The sequence below is a fragment of the Rutilus rutilus genome (assembly GCF_951802725.1).
Source record: "Rutilus rutilus genome assembly, chromosome: 13".
Lineage (NCBI taxonomy): Eukaryota > Metazoa > Chordata > Actinopteri > Cypriniformes > Leuciscidae > Rutilus > Rutilus rutilus.
In genome coordinates, this window is record NC_140218.1 from 19,034,712 (window position 1) to 19,056,598 (window position 21,887).

Consider the following 21,887-nt stretch of genomic DNA (forward strand, 5'->3'; position numbering starts at 1 on the left):
GAATACTTGAGTCGAGAACCTTCTTCCAGCAATTAAAACCATACAAAAACTATTAATTTTAATGACCAAGATATCCAGCAACCACCTGATAGTTGAAACATTTCTACAACAAGATAGGAAGACATAATAATTAGACATAATAATCAATCATTTATATTTAATAATTAATAATAATAAAATGTTCTCAGTTTTACCCAAGTAGCCTACCCAAAAAATTTGATTTAACAAATATTTTGATTCGTTTTTTATTATTTATTTTACTATAATTTATTTTAAAAGACTATTTAATTTTAATTATTTTATTGCTAGAAAATATTCTATTTAATGTGACTTTTGACAGAAATATTGTCTCTTGGTAAGGTTCCTAGTGAATCGCTTCATATCTTCTCTTCTAGACTCAAATGCCTGCATACTAATTATGGATAACTACTACTCGGCTACTACTAGGCTATAATAAAAAGTTTTATTTATAAAGCACCTTTCCCAAGCTCCAGGTCGCTGTACAAGGAGATAACATAAACACAGCATCAAACATAAGTATGCATCACATATACATACATATACACATACAAATATAAAACAGCAGAACACTAAACTGAGTCAGTACTGTGAGAAAAGATAGTTTTTTTTAGTTGGGATTTGATTGAGGATAGAAGATTTGATTTATCACTGACACTACATAACCATAAATGTTGTTTATATATGTAGTCAATGACATCTACAAGCAAACAATTTAAAATAAGCTACTTTAAAATGAGCTCCCCTGCAATTTTCTCTGGTTTTGTGCCATGATGCCTGTGGCCTTTAACCATATCTGTTCATAGCTGAGTGAACAATTCCTTTCCCTGTGCCTGTCCAGATGTTGGCCTAATTTGCTATGACTATCAACGTATGCACTCTTACAACTCCATCTCCATGCGAATGAGTAAGTATGGCCATGTTTACTCCTGGGGAAGCACGTTTTGTGTTAGCGGACACTTAGAGCTGGCTGAGGTGAGACTGGACCCCTTGGGTCCTTGTACTTTCACTGCATGCGGGCTATTGCATGGCATTTAACAAGAATAAACATCCTTCTATCATGCTTTCACAAGCGCTGTTGAGTGGATCAAAAGCACCAAAGATTTGAGGCAGGAGGTCAGCGCTTTTGATAAACTCCCACACTGATATCACAAGTGTCTAATCGTACGTTTAAGTCCTCATGCGAAGTTTGTTTACGATGTGGGAAGTCGTGTTTACGACGGCAGGTGCGCTCAAGTCACTTTCGTCGGAGTAAGATGGCGGTGTACTTTTTCTTAACTAATTAGCCTACACAAAAATACAGCAATGTTCTTAAACTCTACTTATAGAAAATGAAGTTAAACGCACCATAAATAGTATTGTGGTATTCCGCCATGTTGTTCACTGACACGACCCCAACTCATAGATCGGGGCTTAAAGAAAATCCCACTCGTATTTACGACATTGTGGTGGCGTTCATGTGCGCTCAACTCGAACGATCTTTACGACCTGACTTGAACGCACCATATATGGATGTTTCACACTTTTCTTATTTTATAAATAGATAGATAGATAGATAGATAACGTTAGATACTTTGGGTACAGCGTAGCCTACTTTGGGTCATGCTAGTCCTCACTTTGGAATGCACAAAAAGTAAAAAAAAAAGAGACATTGCTTAGCATGTTTCATTATGATATCCTAATTTTACATGCGCCGAATGAGCAACTTCATTATGGTTGTCTTTGTAGAGCTGTTTCCCGGTGAGATTTGAAGTTGGGGTTGGCTGCTGAGTCGGGGTCTCCACCTCCACCTCATGTCCTCCTGGCAGGGTTCCTCTTTTGGACACTGGCAGCAGCTTGTGCCCCACACCCCCTCCCAGATGTTGTGTCTTGAGACAGATGTGCAACCCAGCTCAGTATCCAAGGAATCTAGGGAATGTGTGCTTAAGAGGGGAGATGTCTTACACTGGCTGATGAAAGGAAGGAACGTGCCAACGCAACAGCCCACCTGGCATCCAAACAGACGCTAACAGAAGGAGAGCAAGCATTCTATTAATGGAATTATGTGGACTATAGAAATGACACAATATTTGCTAAATGTGAACTAAGAAGTCATTTCTTTGATAGATTTACAGTAAGAAAGAGGAAAATAAGATTTTTTTAAAAGAAATTATTCATCAAGCATGCATTAAATTGATCAAAAGTGACACTAAAGCCATTTATAATGTTCCATTTCTAATAAATGCTGTTCTTTTTAACTCATTTTGAACTTTCATCAAATCCTGAAAAATGGTTTTCACAAAATATTAAGCAGCACTACCATTTACCAAATCATCATATTAGAATGATTTCTGAAGGATCATGTGATACTTTTTGAATTTGAATATTAAGCTGCCTTATTTTAACATAGGCAACTATAAGTTTAAGTATGATATGGAATTTTTTATCTATATAAATGTACAACAAAGACAATTTAAGCATGTCTTTCTTAGTCAAAGAAACAATTATTGGGCAACATTTTCCAGTTTTCCTTGGCTGATATATATATGACATACATAATGCAAATAGGCATTTTTATGAATTGCCTTAGTTCACAGTAGAGTCCAAAACAAACTCAAATACTCAATACTCAAGGTCGTGTGTGCCACACATAGGCAAGCTTTATTACTGGAAAGACAAAAGGAGAAGTCATCATTTAAAAAAAATAACATTCTGAAATAAAACAGTGTAAAACACGAAACAGAAAATAGTTGCCTGCCTCAAATGATGAATCCAAATAAATAGGACTAAGCAGTTTTACATTAAGCACATCTTTGTCAATCCACAACATGAACAAATATTTAATCTTGTGACATTCTTTTAGATGTCTTACAAAGATTACAAAACAGGATATGTACAACTGAAGAACTAGAGGACATGCTTAAGTATATTTGTACCAAACAGTGTGCAATGGCAGCATAATGACTGAATGTCCTTCTTCATCTGGGACGCTCACATGACCCAGAACTTCACAAACATAAATCGGCAGCTACAATGTATGACCAGCCATGTGACATGTTTACACGCTGTTCATACTCCCTAGCACCCAAAATTCATTTTCATTTTATTTACAAAGTCACTAGACAATGCAAAAAGGAATTTGGTGTGTGATCACAGTGGCAGAGCTTGTAAACAGCCACAGTGGCTGCCCGCGTCTCGTCTTCCGCCACTGAACAAAATATTGATTTCAAGTGTACAGAAATAAAGCAAAAACAACTATTTGAACAATAGTTAAAAAAATGGAAAAATATCTTTCATTAAACAGGACCAGCCTGTTCGGTTTTATTCCAAAAGTCTGTTTCCATTTCCAGTTTGGCCTTGAAGATTCACGAACATCAAAGCCCTTATCAGGTCAGCTGATCCATATATTAAAATGTCCAGTCTGAATCTCCTTCCAGTCCATCTCCTCCTCATGCATTAACCGCTCTTATGCTCATGAACAGAACACTAATATTCCTATTTGGTTGAAAATGAGGGGAAAAAAACGTTGCACTCCAATGGTCATATTTTCATCTAATTACTTTGACAAAGGCTCAACAGAGTCACAATATATTGGCTTGTTTGTACAGCAGCACTGATGTATATCCACATAAATATACGCATGTCCACAAAGCATTAGCATGAATTTATAATACCGGTAGCCTTTTTTGTTTTAATTATTGCCACTGTACACACTTTGAATTATAAGCACTTGAACCATAATTATTGCTTTGTGGTGGAAAGCAGACTTCAAGATTAGCACTTTGCACAAGAAAACACATTTTTATTTTTCCCATTGAGAATCAAGTTTAGAAGCACATTGGACGATATCATCCACAAATATTTTTGCTGCTAGTGCTGCAAATGAGCATGGAGGCAATGAAATGGGAGATTGCTACATAAGATGCATGAAAAACTAAACCCAAGCTGGTCTGATCTTAATTGTCTCAAACCAGCCGATGTACAACCTTCTTATTTTAAATCTGTTAGTTTCTGAAAACATAGTGTGCTACGACATCTCTCGAGGTCATTTCAAAAAGGAAAGAAGATTCATCGTGCCAAATTCGATCCGATCGAGTCCTCGCAGAACAAATTCATGGTTGTCTACACTACAGAGCAGCAGGAGATGTTAAGATACAGATAATCACTGTAATATATTCCCCAGTCACACCCATCCTATCTCTCAGATAGCTATTGCCTCTAAAAATAGAAGCATGTGTATATCAGACAGTGTTCTAATAGAGGAAATAAGGGAAAATTGACTTTGGTAGCATCATAAATGGTCTTTTTTTACACATATTTTTGGCCCTTGTTTCCCTCTATTCCTCCATCTTAGTGTTCAGATATGAATGGCTCCCATTTAAAAATCACATTTCGCTTCCTGCACTGCAGCCAATTCGACCAGCATGATAATGCCAAATGGGCCTCGTTCTCCTCTACATGACCCAGGCTTCACGCACAGCTCCCCAACGGTCCCGGCTTCACAATTCCCTTGGATCGGTTCCCTCAGATTTAGTCATTAGTGCATACTGTAGGCATGTATTTTGAATCTTACACTAGAGAGCTCGTATTTATACATTGATATTTATACTTTTAAAACATCTGTTTCCTAAGTTGAATCATTCCGTGCTTCAACTGGCACAACGACAGCAAATCTCTCAAAAACAAGGAGTGAATAGATGACGGCTGATGATTGAATCTCGTTTTGAAAAAGCAAGATACAGTACTGAAAATACATATGCACTGTTGAAGAGCTCAGGACAAGGAGGACAGCGAGGTGTCCACTTGCTCTGAAAGGTGTTTCTTTGGGGGGGTGAGGAAGGATTCCACACGTCAATGATGTGGCAATCGGAACCCACCCCCTTCCCCAGACCAAAGCGCAGGGAATGGTGTAGCTTTTGTTATGGGGGGGTGAAGTTCTCCACTCACATTACTGAGCAACTCTTGGCCTTCTCCTTCTTGAAGGTGGAGGATAGGAGCTCAGATTTGCTGGGGAGGTGCAGCAGGCGTTTGGACAGCCGGCGGGTCGGGCTTGGCTTGGCAAGTGGCTGCAGCTTGTTAATGCAAGCCAGCGCAGCTGTGCGGAACACGCTGTGGATGCTCTTCTCGGAGGTGAAGGCTGAACACTCCAGATAAGCCTCGGCACCCAACTGTTTGGCCATGGCAGAGCCCTGTGATGGGAGGAGATGCACAAAAAAACTCAGTTCGCTGTAGGTTCTTAATAGAAGCCAAAGATACAGGTCATAGATTCAAAAGCTTTGTTCATGTTGTGAGTTGTCTATATAGGCAGTTGCCTTTTAAGACAGGGTCCGAAGTAGAGAAAAGTGTCTGATTTAAAGATTTAAAACAGTATAATAAATTATACAGGGCAGCTATGTTTTCATGTACCCATTAACCAGATAAACGTATATTGTATTATTATACATAACTATTAAGTATGATTTTATAAAGTGAACATGTTATTTCCGAAATGGCATTGTATTTAACTGTCACTGCACTAACTCCAAAGCAATTCTTTAAATATCACCTAGAAAATATGTACCTAGCTGATTTTAAATAATAATAATACTTCTTTTCACAATATATACATACACACTACTGTTCAAAAGTTTGGAGTCGGTAAGATCTTTTAAAAAAGTTTTTGAAAGGATGCAAAAATACAGAAAAACTGTAATATTGTGAAATATTTTTACAAATAAATATAACTTTCTATTTTTAATATACTATTTTAAAATGTAATTTATTCCCTTGATGTAAAGCTGAATTTCCAGCATCATTACTCCAGTCTTCAGTGTCACATGATCCTTCATAAATCATTATAATATGCTGATTTGGTGCTCAAGAAATATTTATTATAAATGTTGAAAACAGTTGTGCTGCTTCATATTTTTGTGGAAACTGTGATACAATGTATTCAGGATTCTTTGATGAATAGAAAGCCCAAAACAACAGCATTTATTTGACACAGAAATATTTTGTAACATTATAAATGTCTTTACTGTCACTTTTGAATAATTTAATGCATCCTTGCTGAAAAAAAAGAAAGAAAAAGTCTTTTCACAAAAAAATCTGACCCCAAACTTTTAAATGTGGTAGTGTAGTTCAAAAAGCAGTTTTACAGAGAATATTGCCTTACAGCCTGAGTAAGCAAGATCAATGCACCAGTGGAAAGAAACAACGTGTGGCTGTACCTGCTCATGAGTGATGGGTGTTTGTTTCTGATTGGACAGTTCCATCAGCGTGCAGACATCCGTCCGAAGGTCTGTCTTGCATCCCACGAGGAGAATACGAGTACTGGGGCAGAAGTCGAGGATCTCAGCCCTCCACTGCAAAGAGACAGAAATATATAAAAGAACTGTTTTGCAAGAACTGATTAATCTTACAGAGCAAACACATTGTTCTGTATAAATAGGTTTGCATAATGACAATTATAATCTTGATTCTTAAGTGCCAAGCTCTTCTGGCAAGTATGGTGTGATAAATATTGCAGCCCAAAAATGCTGAAGTACAGTAAAAAAAGCAAAAACAAATGAATCATTCATAAAGAAATCTAAATTAAACTTCATAATCTCACACGAAGCATATTTTTAGGTTACCTGACAAAACATTTTACGGTAAAGAAAGCCTAATGCAATGATTTCTTGAGGTCAGTGGTGGGTTTGAATATTAATAGGAATATCTAGTTACCTTCTTAAGTCCACTGTCAAAGATATCTGGGCGACTGATGTCAAAACACAGGAGCACGGCATCGGAGTCACTGTAGCAGAGGGGTCTCACATTATCATAGTATGGAGATCCTGAAACAAGAGAGAGATGCTAATCAAGAGATGACTACAATGATGAGAGAGGAAATCAGCAGAAAATAAAATGTCATTTAAGAGGTAGAGAATATTTTTCTAAATGTTGCATTTTCAATACAAAATTATGACAGCAAGCATTTTTAAAATCCACAAACCAGGAACATTAAAAAAATAAATAGACAATTCTGATGCATTGATCAAATCCTACAGTAAAACAGGAACATTAACAAAATAAACATTACATTTGAGTTTTTAGTTTAAGACTTAAGTTAAAATGATTTAAAAAATAATGTTTCATGACCCTGCACACTGAATCACAGAATAAATAGAGTAAATACATGGAATAAATAAAATAGAACATTATTATGTGACTGTAAACGCTATAGAATATTTAGAAGTTTTATTAGTTAGAACTGTGAATCCGTATATGCACATGTATGCATGTACGTACGTAGGTACGTGTGTGTGTGTGTGTGTGTGTGTGTGTGTGTATAGCCTACATGATGTGTGATATATATATATATATATATATATATATATATATATATATAGACTGGAGTACAAATAAAATCAGTAAAAAACAAAATTAACTTCTAAATATTTTACACCAGTACATACATAGCTGACTGTCTGTGATTGTGCTATATGTATCTGCAGACAGAAGCAGACAAAGGCCAGAGGTAGAGCTCCCCTGCTCATCATATATTCTGTTAAAGCCCTCTTCCTCTCACTGCTTGCCATATTGGCATTTTAAAGATGAAGAAACTGACAATTGAGCTCTAAATCCTCATTGATCTATGTGTCTCGCTCTCTCCCTCGATTTCTTTTTTTCCAGTGGATTATGCAACTGGAGCGATGGGGCTGGGGTTGGCACTTCCTCCCCCCCCCCCCCAATACCTCCAGTCCCTCTGTTTCCACAGCAACAGCCTTGGAGTCAACCATCTGCAGAGCGCCGTCTTCCTAAAGGCATCCCTTAACTGCCCATCAATCATTTGATACAGAGCAGTGCCCACCCACTTGGTACTGAGAAGATGCTGGGGAGGCGTAAACAGCCTTATACACACCTCACTATTGCAGAGTCTCCTTTACTGGATGGATTTTGCATGATTTTTTCCTTTTGAACCTCATGTGTAACAGTCTTCATATCTTTGCAAGAGTCAGTGAAACAATTATTAGCCATGCACTGCAGTCTAGAAGCCTCATAGTTAACAATATTGATTGAACTTTAAAAAATCCAAAGGGGAAAAAATCTGCATCAGAACATGTCACTCTTATGAATTGAATCAGTTCTTATTTCTTTTTAGAAAATCAAAACTTTTCGGTGCGACCAGCTGATTCCCAAATAACTGATTCTTTGATTCTTAATATTGAATCAAATCACATACAGTGTGAACAGTGTGGTCTAACTGATTCCCAAATAGTTGATTCGGTTATTTTTTAGTGACTCAAACTCCCATGGTGTATAACTTACTTTGTTATGTAGAATATAGTATAAAGTCTGCAAAACTTATAAATAAAACTTTTGCAAGAACTGTTACATGTTTTTTTTTTCAAACATTACTTTTACACAAGTAGGCCTACTAAAATAATAGTTCTTTATGATTCCAATCTGTAAACATCAAGTAAAATCCCCAAACAATACGTTAAATATTAAATTTTATGTCATGTTGATTTTAAGTTGATTAAAACTTATCCAACATGACTCTTATGAGCATTTCTTTCAATGAATCACTCAAAAAGACTCGGTCTTAAGCTGTTGTTTTGAATCAGTCTGATGAATCCTTTACTGATAACTCATGACTTGGTGAATCTTTTTGAGCATTTAGTTGAAGAATTGCTCAAAAGGGTCATGTTGACTAAGTTTTAATTAACTAAAATTCAACATGAAATTAAAATTATGAAGCCAATTTCCCTCATTTCATTATGGAGATCACTGGTTAAAGCAGGAACGGGTTTAAGTGAGTGCGAGCCACACTGCAGACATATCTTCACTCTGAAGCACAGATCACCGCCTCTTTCCTCTATTACCGGGACATCACGAACACACAAACCTGGGCGTGAGGCTGCATTCAATTGCTGTTGATCTTAATGCAGCGATCGATGTAGATGTACACCGAGGGACAAGAAGCAATTTCAATTAATCTTGACAAAATGGCACATCCCAGCAGTCAGAGACAAAGACCTCCACATGGCGAGCTTACCAAAACTCACTCAAACCACTGTTTGAAATCTGAAAAGGACACTGTGACACTTATACTGTTGGCAGGGAGCCCTTCCTAACATGAATCATGTACCACCTGCAGTCTTGGATCACAGAACTGCACTATGTGTGCAGGGATGTTCAATAGTGAACAAACCGCTTCTCCGCTCTAAACCCAGGGCCACATGTTCCCCAGATAAACAAGATGAGGATGTTATGCTGCCTGTGTATTACCAGACGGAGGGTTGGTGAAGCGTGCAAAAAAAGAAAAAAAGAGCAGAGTAGAGTCACTACAATTGCACTAAATGCTTTTTGTTGTGAAGCCATGCCTGGAGCAAACTAGCTTAACTGAAAAGTGGGCCAACGTGAGCATGTGTTTGATATGAGATGGCCTTTTCCTTGGGAGTCTTGTAAAGAGAACAGATGGAGGTGGAGTGGGCTGCTTTTGTGTGCCGCACAGACCAGAGCCGCAGCGCATTCCATCTGCTGATCCCTTTCACTCTTTGAAAAACTATTTTAGCAGCGTTTCAACAATGACTCTGAACTATGAATGTAACTATCAAGTTGCACCAGAGATGTCCTGAAACATAATGAAAAAAATAAATCACATTCAAACTAAAGATTTTTGGTGCGCACCTGAGTGTGCTTGACGTCACAGTTTGGATTGTAAAAACGCCACTTGAAAAGGTGGTCTTGGGTATGATTCACTTCAGCACTCATTAAAGGAGTCATGTTCATAATGCTCATCCCTCATGACTAAGCCTTCTCTGACAGTCTGAATGAGACCGTGATAACAGATCCTGTCAATTATTACTGCTTAATGTCATTTACTAGGGAAAGAAAATATCACTCCAGTGTGAAGAAGATGGTATCATATAATGAAAAGAAGAAAGCATTTTACCCAAGTGAATGAGCTTGCTGTCTGTATTGAACGATGAGAAAGTCTGGCGGCAAAAATAATGCCACACAATACGTCATTTTAGTGTTGTCACTAGCTCAATAAAACAACCCATAAGAACAAATAACATGATTAATTTAATGAACTGTTTAAAAAGACTCATCAGTCGGACGAATAATTCACTTAATGAACTGAATCAATCAGATCAGTTATAAGTACAGGTTATTGATCTGCAAATCATTATCATTCATGTTTGACTCAAAATAAAGCACAAATGATTTTGTGTAGGGATGCACCGATATGAAAAGTTTGCCCGATACCGATAACCAATAATTCTTTATATTTGAAAGCCGATAACCAACAAATGTTTATAGAATTTTTGAGAGCCTGATTACAAAAACAAAAGTCTCACCATTAAAAGTCATGTCCCAAGCACACAATTATAATGTACTCTTTTTTCCAGTGATTCCAATCATATTTCAAGCAATTCAAAACCATCAGTGCGCATCTGAAGTGTCTCAGCTGAAGGAAATAATCCATTATTTATCGTCTTTAATATATCGGCCAAATTTTCTTATTGGGCCGATAACATGTACATATGTCAGGCCAATATTTCGTGCATCCCTTATTTTGTGTACTTGAAATCTTTACTGACTGACTTGTAGTTAAATATGTGCATCTGCAACAGATATTATAACAGAACTTATAAGCTGAATAAGAGTAAACTCCGATGTAGTAGAATATGTGAGAATTAATCAGCACTCTGAGACTCATGTAGATGCGAGCAGGGGGCTGAGAGAGGTCAACGTTCACAAAGGAGCTTGAAGCAAGTGAAAGCCCCTGTCCGTCTTCCCACTAGAGATGAGAACAAAACCTAGAGCATTCTCCATATCCCCAACCCCCCTTTTCCTTAAGATCCCAGAGATTCCATCACAGGACATGATGGGAGCTCAACAAAGAATCCCCCCTCTCTCTCACTGCGAGGGGCTGGCCATGACCCCTCAGGGAATACCGTCTCAGAGCTGTGGTGGTGTTTCCTCATTGGTGCCTGTCATCAACTGCCAATGGCCACTGGAGAGCACATTAATCTACTGGCTGTTTTAATGTGCTACTGGAGCACTATTTTTACACATCCGATCTTGTGTAGTCATCCCATACTGAAGCAGCAGAATTTATATTCACAAAAATGTACATCCATCAGCGTAACAGCAAATGCCACCTAATCCATTGCTAATGCCCCAATGCAAATTAAATATAGCCTCCATATTAGAAATACAGACGCCATCTTCTAAGAGCCTGCAGTAGGTCCAATTGGCTGTCGTGATTAAGTGAGAGGATTGATTTTCACCTGTAAATCCTTCCTGGGCCTCAAAGAAAGCAGTTGGAAACCCAATGATGAGGTCAGCGCAATCAACGAGGAGAAGACAAATAAGAAGCCGCGTTCACATTGAGCAGCATCACTGAGCTGATATAAATAGCACACAGCATATAACCGAAAACAACACTCCAAATCAAATCTGCCACGCTGTAAAATGTTCTTATTATGTCATAACATTTTTGTTTTTTTAATCCATCTGACTTGTCACAATTTCTGTTTGAGTTCAAGCTAAATTTTCTTTAGCGGTAATTAAATTCAAAGTGATCGAAAAAGTGCAATGAACCAATTACTGTAGGTTATGACTGTGGCACCAGCTTGATTTTACGTACAAAACTAAAGCAGCAATTAAACCTTTTTTAAATGCGCACTGAAGGTAATGGGACATAATTTAGCACTATGAATATGTATGAATACACTACCACTGAAATGTTTGGGGTCAGAAAGAAAGTATTAGTATTTCAGCAAGGATGCAATAAATTGATCAATGGACAGTAAAGACATTTATAATTTTACAAAAGATTTCTATTTTAAAGAATCCTGAAAAAAGAGTCACAGTATCTACAAAAATATTAAGCAGCACGATGTTTACAACATTGATAATGCTCAGAAATGTTTCTTGAGCACTAAATCAGCATATACAATGATTTCTGAAGTATCATGTGAACACTGAAAATTCAGCTTTGCCATCACAGGAATAAATTACATTTTAAAATACATTAACGTAGAAACATTTTGTAATATTACTGTTTTTTTTATGTATTTTTAAACAAACATATGCAGCTTTGGTGAGCATAAGTTACTAATAGTGTTCACCTGATGTTGCTACAGTATATTTTGCCTTCTTGGTGGGAGAATATAGTTTTGTGAGAAATACTTAAGTATCATTTTAGTTTTTTGCCAAATGATCAATTTATCTTTTTTTTCCCTGTATTTATGGATGCAGCCAATTCCGTTTATATCTAAGAGTTTCTATTTAACTTGATGAAAATACAGTTTGGATTCTACAACACCAGCCATGATTAAGAGATAAAAACTGGATAAAACTCTGGTTTGCCCTCTCATCCTCATTCAAGCCCCGACTCATCCCCTTAAACTGTACTCTCTCTCAGCTGGCTTGTCTCCAAGCAGACTAAATCAGATCAAAAAGCATGAGCAAAAGGCTAGGGCATATTAACAGCACATATTTCATTCAGCAATCTGTACAGGAAATCTTAATCCTTGCTCTCTCTCTCCCTCGCTAGCAATCACTATCACACACGTACAACAGACAAACACATTATAGAAACCTAGTCCTTTCAGCCACACTTCACAGTCAGCGGACAGCCAGACGTTACTGGGTGCTAATGATGCTTCTATTGGCAACACATCCAAAGAGACATGAGGTTATCATGTCTGTCATTTACTAGGGATTCAGAAATGAGCAGTGAGGAGTAGACATACACAGCACATTGTAATCAGGTCAATAGGCTACAATGGGAAGCCGTGGGGAGATGTGAACTGCCTCAGTGATCATGTACTCGTTAGACTACTGATTATATACGGCAGTTGTTAGAAAGACAGACATAGTCTATAGTCTCATGCCTGATGCATATTGGACAAAAAAAGAACTTTCTCGATTTGGCAAGCTCTGATCTGATTGGCTGACTTCACGCAACTTCCGGGATTAAGGGCATACAGGGTTTATTAGCAGTTATCTTGAAAACAATCACATTAACATAGCACTTTTGAGGATGAAATAATCACTGGATTTTCAAATTCAAGTATCAAATCTTTGAATGATATTTCAGGTAACGAGATATCCACAAGCAGAATAGTCTGTAATTACTACTTTTGGAACAGACAGAAGTTCTGATCACAGAGTCTGTACTCATTTTTCACACCATGTTAAAACTATTTTTTTTGTCCACCGGACACTCTTTTAATCAAATGCACATATGCTTTGTAGAAAATAGTTGTTATAAGGTGTTATATTGCAAACTGAGCGTCTGTTACAATTATTTACATTTTCCTACACTGCTTCAGAATTAGCATAAATAATATGTTTAATATTCAAATCAGGTTTAGTTTCGTAATCAGCATGACTGGATTGGCCCAACACAGATCAAAACAAGCCAGACTGTTTCTTTGAGCAGAATATAAAACAGCTACAATTCGTAACAACTGTAAGAAATGTAGCAATTCAGTGACTATAGACTATCAAGATACTGGTACATTTTCTAACAAACAATTCTGTGGTTTCCAATTTCCAGTGTTTTCTCCAGACAATTTCAATTAGACTATGAATACATTCTTAAAGCAAAAATGCATGAATATCTGATGATATTAACTACACAGATGCAACATTATTATAATACTGAAAATCATGTCTCAGTTATTTGTCATTTTAATATATGATATGGACAAAATGCCCCCTCCTAGTATGGCAAGCCGTTTTGACTTTTAATCATTCGCAGGATATGAATTCTTGATGTCAACAATTCCATTTCTACTAGTAAAAATGTTAATTCTTCATATCAACAATGAGAAAACAGAAATATCACTCACATAAATATGAATTCGTGATATCAAGAATTAAATTTGAACTAGTAAAAACCATAATTCTTGATATCTGTAATTGTATTTTCACTAGTTAAATTTCATAGGCTGCCATTCAAATTCAATTGTTGATATCAAGAATTGATTTCTTACTAGTTGAAATTCCAATTTCACATATCAGAAATACTGATATGTTCTAGTTCTTACTAGTAAAAATCATAATTTTTTATATCAATAATTACGTGGTTACTAGTGTAAATGTCTGTTCTTGATATCAACAATTGAATTGTGCAAAAGTTCATTTTTGATATCAATAATTCGATTGTCACTAGTGACAATCAGTGCGTTTATATGCACCCTCATAATGTGATTATAATGGGATTTTGGCAATATTGCGATTAAACTTTACCTCATGTAAACGCAATACTTTGATCAAACTATTGCGGTTAAGCTCTAAATCATAGTAAACATATTCGCATTAAACTATGGTGTACGCCAATTTTAATCACAATAAACAGACACATAAACACCTTAATCTCATTATTACCGCTCTGACCAAAGTGCACATGCGCAGACGTACACGGATGCCGTGTGTTGTTCACACAACTTCGTGAATGAACTCTGTGACATTATTCTGAAGTTGACTCTGTTTATTACAAATAATTGCATTGGTGCACATGTAAATGTAGTCAATGTTTATTTTTGATATCATGATTGTGATTGTTACTACTAGTAAGAAAGCCATTTTAGATACCTGAAATTACTCTCCTAATTATTGATATCAGAAATACATTGACAGATATCAGAAAAAAAACAAAAGTTACATGTTGAAATACATTGACAGATATCAAGAATTAACATTTCAACTATTGACAATTGAGTTGTAAAAATTTATATTTTTACTAGTAACCACGTAATTATTGATATGAAAAATTCTTATTTTTTACAACTAAGAATTCTATTTCTGATATGTGAAATTGGAATTACAACTAGTAAGAAATCAATTCCTGATATCAACAATTCAATTTGAATGGCAGCCTATGGTGAAATTTAACTAGTGAAAGATATCAAGAATTGGCATTTTAACTAGTGAAATTTTAATTGAAGAAGTCAAAATTCATGTCCTGGGAATGAATAAAAGACAAAACGGCTTGCCATATATTCCTAGCCCATTTTGACACCACATTAGCTCATAACAGTGTACCAATCAAGAATCCCACTAATGTATTTTGATTTAAAGTTGTTATATATTACCAGACCTTATATTGTTTTTCCTCCATTACACATGACATTTCATATTATGTCGAGACTCATACGGTTTCAGTTACATTATGATGTCGCCCAAGTTACATAACATGCCCAAAACAAAATGTTACTTTCTATTTAGATGCATTTTAATATTTAGTCACGGAGTCACCCGTTTAATCTTACCTGACGTGTCCCATAAACTCAATTCAACACGTTGGTCATCAAGCTCCAGACAGGCTGTGTAGTTCTCAAATACTGTGGGCACATACGTCTGAGGAAGAGATGCAACATATTAAAACTGATGAACATGCATGTGATGCTTAGAAAGAAATCGGGGTACCACTTTAAATCTTTACATACTGTTCCTTGCCTCTAAGTAAACCGATTTAATGTTTGCAGCATTTTGTTATGCCAGTAAAATCCTAACGGACTTGGTAACCAAAGCATGTCATAATGAAACTACTCTTAACATGCATGAGAGAAACAGTTAACCTAGACATAGCCTAACGTTACATGTCATTCGGAAAAACCTTTAATAATATAATTACAGAATTATTTTAAGGAATGAGCTTCTTTGAGAAATGCTGCACTGACCTCCGGATAACAATCCTTCGCCAAAACCTGTAACATCGCAGTTTTCCCGCATTGAACATCCCCAACCAGCACCAGTTTACATCTGACCACCAGTGGCTGTGCGTTTCTTCTCTCTTTCATGGTTTCACGATGTCTTTTAACAGAATAAAATAAACAAAAACGCCTAAAACAGATCGACACGAGGATGCGCGAGTGCACAACGGTTTCTGTGGTGATTATACACAACACTGAGTCGAAGTGATTGAACTGGGGACTGTGGGCTTATATGTGCCGCACAACAGCCAATCACCTTGCACGATGCTCATGACGTCTCACATTCTTTCCTCCTCTGTCTGGATGGAAACGTATTTCCCCGACGACTCAGCCTTTTGGGAAACTTTTGTCTAATCCCAATAAAAAATTCCACAAGAATGCTAATTTTATACATGAGTTATCCAAAATATCCACACTCGGGTTGTTCTATGATTACAAAAGACGCTGTACAAATAGGTATTATTATAATCACATAGAATAGCCTCTGAGATAGTTTGCATCAATGTATGTCTATCATTCACAAACAAACTAAATCAGCTTTTCTTGCATATTGTGGCGTCTTCATTATCTCCCGAGTAGCTATAATTAATTAGATTGTTTTAACTCAGCAGCAAAAGCCAGTCAATTGGTTTGTTCACACATTCTTGTCCCTCCACCTATACGACTTTCCTTTCACCTAGCCTACTTTAATGATCTGTGAATTGCCTACTTTCTTTCAGCGTTTTCCTCTCATTTCTGAGGTCTTTTTAAAATCTTCATAACCACCTCAAATGTCTCCCAAACGATACGCCCCCAAACATTTCAATAGCTAATTCTTAAACTATTCGGGTGTTTTTCCCTGCCATAATACGGAAAACGTGGTTATTGTCATGATCAAATGTATCTGTTTTGACATGTTTAGTCATTTTACAGTAAAGTCTTGCATGACTCCTCTTAAAAATCCCCTTGACTAAAAACATGAAACCATTGTTTACATTAGCCTAACAGACTGGATTATTGGAGAAAATTGCTTTTTGACCCCAGTCTGTGTTTGTTGTTTGGTTTTGACACAGTAGTTTAATTAATGACGAATGCGAGGCCAAAAGTTTATTGGCCTTATGGGGATGTTCAAAACGTCAGCCCTCAGGGAGTCTCACAAGGCTAAAGTGGTCTGATAGACACTAGGCACAGAGGCTCTGACACTTTCAAGGTTATATTTGTATGTTAAACACCTCAGAGACAGCAGGCTGAGGAGAATAGACCTTACGCAAACACTTCTCCCCTCCCCTACTAATTCAATTATTCTTCAAACTGAAATTAGACGGTCTAATTTCACATCACCGAATGGTTTCAGAGCAGTATACATTAATATTGTATGTGTATCAGTACGTTTTATCGTGCACATTGTCTCTGTTTTTGTCCCTAAAGTCATACAATGTCAAACTGCAAACAATGTTCAAGATAAAATCTGTGGTGGCATTATAATATTTTGTCTTCATTTTGAACGGAAGCCTTACAAGTACCCTTTTTATTATGCCATTCAACCTATACTGAACCAGTTAGTGGTATCATAGATAAGGCTTGTAGTATCCGCAGCAGGGGTGGAGACCACATGAAGTATGTATGAGAAGAATTCCCCTGCCGTAACAGCAGGGCACAAAGCACAGGGAAGCAGGTGGAGCTGAATAATCAACAGCCCAGTGTGTCACAACACAATCTGCTGTAGGAGATAGAGGAAGAAGGTGTCAGAAGGTTGCAGTTGGGTTCCTACTACCTCTGTTTAACCTCAGAGGTTCATGGTCACATGGCATTATTGAAGATAATTATGTAAGACATGAAATATTGTGTGTGTGCGTGTGTGTGTGTCTAGAATATTTTCAAAATTAAAGTGAAATAATTACAATATTTTAAATTTATAATTATTTAATTATAATTGATATATTATGCAACATACATGCATATATATTTTAAGATTTAAATATGTACTTTATAGGTGTCATCTATGATATTCCCTTTATTCAGAAACATAATTCCACCGACCAGTCCACTAATCTAATTTTTACCAAGACTAATGAAAGATATGTTATGAAAATCTCATAAAGTGTTTTAGAAGTGTGTTGACCAAAATACACATGTTTTTGATTAAGCAAGATGCTTTATATAATTTATCTAAATTCATGCAACATAAAATTAACATACCGGGTCAGAATAGTTTTCACTTTATTATGCTCGGGGTCCCATTACTTCTTCAATGCTTTGACATGCAAAGTAAATTAGGCCCTTTGCCAATTTTTCCAGATTTCCTGCATATTCTGACATTTTCTTTGTGTCTAAAGTAATCAATTAACTTGTTTTCATTCAGCATCAATAGCCACAGACATGAGGACAATAGGACTGTTCACACATCCTCGTCCTTCCTCCTAACACTCTAACCTTTAATGATCTGTGAATCCCCTAATTTCCTTCTGAAATGACCTCAACTATTGAAATATTTCAGTGCATTTGACATATATATTCCCTTTGTCCAGACTCCAGAAACAAGCCACTCTTTTGGGAAACTTTTATTATATCTAAACTGATGAAAGATAGGTTATGAAGGTTTTAGACGTGTGTTGACCAAACTATCCACAAATTTCACAATTTGTTTATTTCATTAGAAAGATAGGCTATTTAAAAATGAAAGAAAGAAAGAAAGACTTTTGTTTCAGCGATGCCATAACAATAATGCTGGGAAGTTATTCATTATAAACGCATGTAATGTTGTATTTTTGTGTCGTTTCATGCATGTAACTTGTGTAGATGGACGTTTAGCATTTGTTGACAGTGCCAGAGATAAAGATAAACCCTCATGTGTGACAGATGGCTGTGTCATTTGCAGATAAAAATGAAAGCATTTTCAGTGTCAGCCTCTCAGGAGGGAAATGGAGCATGCAGAAATGAAAAGAAGTAGCATATGGATATGGAAAAGCCCATTTGTTCTGCAGCATGTGTGGATCTGATGAATACTGCGATGAGGTCAAGTGGATCAGCGCAATTGCTCTCTGTCGAACTTTCCGTTCCGGTCAGTCGATCCAGACCACCGTCTCTTTTTCTCCAGCTCTCTCATTATAGCCAAATCTTTCTTTGAGCTTCGCTATAGGCCCCATTATGCTCTGATGACAGGGAACGTGATACTGAGAGCATATCAAGCCACAGCAGTAATCAGCTCTTCTTGCTACTGGAACACCAACTGAGAGTGAGAGAGAGAGAGAGAGAGACTCTAACAACACCCCCTGACCCACAACCGCCCACTTGCAGCAGACAGAGGCCCAGCAGGCAGCTAATTAGCATGTGTTAATGAGTTCCTGTTCCAGGGTGACCCACTCAGCAGTGCAGGAAAAGTGTGGAGGTATGGTGTGTCTGCTTCACGGTGCTTGTAGTAAACACAATTACGAACAAGCTGGACATACTCTGAACTGCAAATCTAGCACATTCATACAGTAGGCCGGGGGTGTCCAAACATGCTCCTGGAGGGCCACCACTGTCCTGCAATATTTAGCTCCAACCCAAATTAAACACACCTGAACCAGCTAATGAAGGTCTCACTAGGCATACTAGGCCCTGTCCAAAATGGCACCCTAAGCACTCGTGGTCTTCCTACGAGTCCGCACTTTCGTGACGTAATGCCGCTTTGACTGTCGGGAAGAAGTCTGCTGTGGAGCATTGAGGACGCAAAGGGGATGCTCGCGAGCACCCTTCTGAGGCCTAAAATGACAAATGGGACACCATCTACGGTCTCACGGACTTAACGGACACGCGCACGCGGCAGCCATTGTAAGTCCACAAGACCGAAAGTGCATATGAAGTGTGCCATTTGGGACAGGGCCCTAGAAACTTCCAGCCAGGTGTGTTGAGGCACGTAGGAGCTAAACTCTGCAGGACAGTGGCGCTCCAGGGCTGAGTTTGGACACCCCTGCAGTAAATGCAACTAGCTGCAGTTAGTTTGCTGCAGTTACAAGCATCTACTAGCCTGGCTAACGTCAGACTAAGTCTCATTTGAGACTTGGTCTGGGAACCACGTGTTCATTTTCTCGTATTTGAGGCGTGGTTTACGAATGCCCAGAGCCGTTTATTGGGCACTATGAATGTCTATCAAATGCGCCTGTACGTAGCTCATAACTAATCGCTTCAATTATACCAGATGACGTATGTAGAGTGACAGAAATTCAACGAGGAAAAAGACGATGGGTCAAAGATTTATTTGTGCACAATGGCGTTTAGCGAATATTACCGTTTGTGCAAGATAAACATGAGGGTAGAAGGTAACGTCGAGTCTGATGCCATGTTGGATTCATAGATATAAACAAACTGCTTCGGTGTCGTCATCGTCTTGCTGCTCCCTCCCCGTTCTGTGATTGGTTCCCTTTTTCAGGGGAAAATCTGGTCCATGGTGTCCAGACTGCCTAGCAGCGTGAATAAAATCGCGCTGCGAGCAAGGCAGTATGGGGAAACCCAGGCTAAGCATCTAGAGTAAATGCTCGACACTCAAAAAATGATTTTTTGCCTCTTGTTAAATTTAATTAATTAAATTAAGCAAAAGTAACACAATTGTTTAATATTTTTTCACAACTTAATTTAATTGTGTTCAATCAACCTAATATATTTATAACTGAAGTTTACTTAATTAATTTGTGTGAAAACTACATGAATCATTTTTGTTGACAACTAACTGGGCAGTGGAACTGTAGTTCCCAGCATGCTTTGCAAGGGACTGCATTAGGAGGGTAAATTTAGGGATTAAAGTGTTATTTTATGTGTTTTTCTGTAAATGGAAAGATGTTGTTAGTTAATGTTAGTGTTTGATATTCACTAATGTTAGAAACTTAGAGGACTTTCTGTAATGTTTTTGAATTTTGTGGTTACCATTATGCCGAAGAGTGGCGACTTGTGTTTAGTTTAGGGCTGTGGGCCTCAGTATACGCTATACATGCATTAAAAATGCTCTTTTGCAAATCTGCATAAGTAATATTCAATATTATTCTGTAAAAAGTGGTTTTAATTAAACTGAACACTAGTAGCTCCTATCATTGGTAAAAACTGTAGCGTCAAATTAACTAAAATTATAATGATGGCGATTTTAGGCAGGGCAAAAATTAAATGTAGTCAACCTGACAAAACAGTATCTAGCAGGAATGACTAAATGAATTTAAGTTCATACAACAAGATTACAACAAATCATTTCAAACAAATTAGATTTTGTTGGAAAAATGTAATTCATTTTCGTGGAAAAGTTTTCCTTAATTTAATTAAGTTCGTTCAACAGCTTATTTTTTTGGGTGTACGTTTCCACCCATGTTCAAGCATAAATCTGAGTGTTCGGTTTAGCCTGACCCCAAGTTTTCCCATATTTTGAGTGTTAGAGTCTAATATTTGACAAAATAACCTCACTGCTAAATGCATGCACTGTAAAAAGATTAGCTGGTAACCTAAAATGTGCTTACTGTGGTAAAAAAAACTTTCATGAAAGTCAACATTTTAATATCACTGAATAACCTGATGAAATTAAGGTTATATGTAGTAAAAAATATATATATATATATATGCACAGATCAGGTAGAAATCCTCCTTCAAGTAACCATTGCACAGTTTCAAGTTTTAAAAATGTAAATCTGTAGAACCCCCCCCCCCCCCCCCCCCAGAAAGACAGTGTTTTTGCATTTACACAGATCATCAATTTCATTTCATTCTGATTGCACTACAATTGCTCCTGCACTGACCTCTAGAGGAAATTTGGAATTTATGTTTGAGATTCCTCACCATTTTACATTTATATGTGGTTAGTTGATATAAACTACTTTTGAAATGTTGACATGCCTGGTAAGACATAATATACACTTAATCTAAAACTATTTTGAACAGCATCTATATTTCTAATTCTGCGTGCAGCTTTTATGACCTCATTAACTGACTATATTTAAAAATTCATTTGTCACACCACAAGATAAATTAAAGTAAATGTATCAAGTCTAAAGTTATTAGAACTGTACTCTTATACTAACATATTTATTGAAATATAATACATGCACAAGGGACAGAAACCAGAGACCATTCTTTTTATTTGATTTTTAATATTTTTTTCTTCTTCCCCAGAGCACACAATACTTTTGCTCAGCATCAGGTAATACATTTTTCTAAATTCTTTTCCTTTCTTTTTCGCCCAGAACTTAG

The 21,887-nt window shown here is 37.0% G+C and overlaps 1 protein-coding gene across 1 annotated transcript; it reads right to left on the reverse strand.

The window, feature by feature from the left end:
- Nucleotides 1-2,632: 2,632 nt before the first annotated feature.
- On the reverse strand, nt 2,633-15,901 carry rnd1b (Rho family GTPase 1b). Its single transcript, XM_084427545.1, has 5 exons — nt 15,669-15,901; nt 15,258-15,345; nt 6,703-6,812; nt 6,207-6,341; nt 2,633-5,186 (listed from the first exon to the last, which is right to left on the reverse strand). Exons 1-5 carry the CDS (start codon nt 15,786-15,788, stop codon nt 4,941-4,943), a joined length of 699 nt encoding a protein of 232 aa, XP_084283671.1. The 5' UTR covers nt 15,789-15,901; the 3' UTR covers nt 2,633-4,940.
- Nucleotides 15,902-21,887: the final 5,986 nt, after the last annotated feature.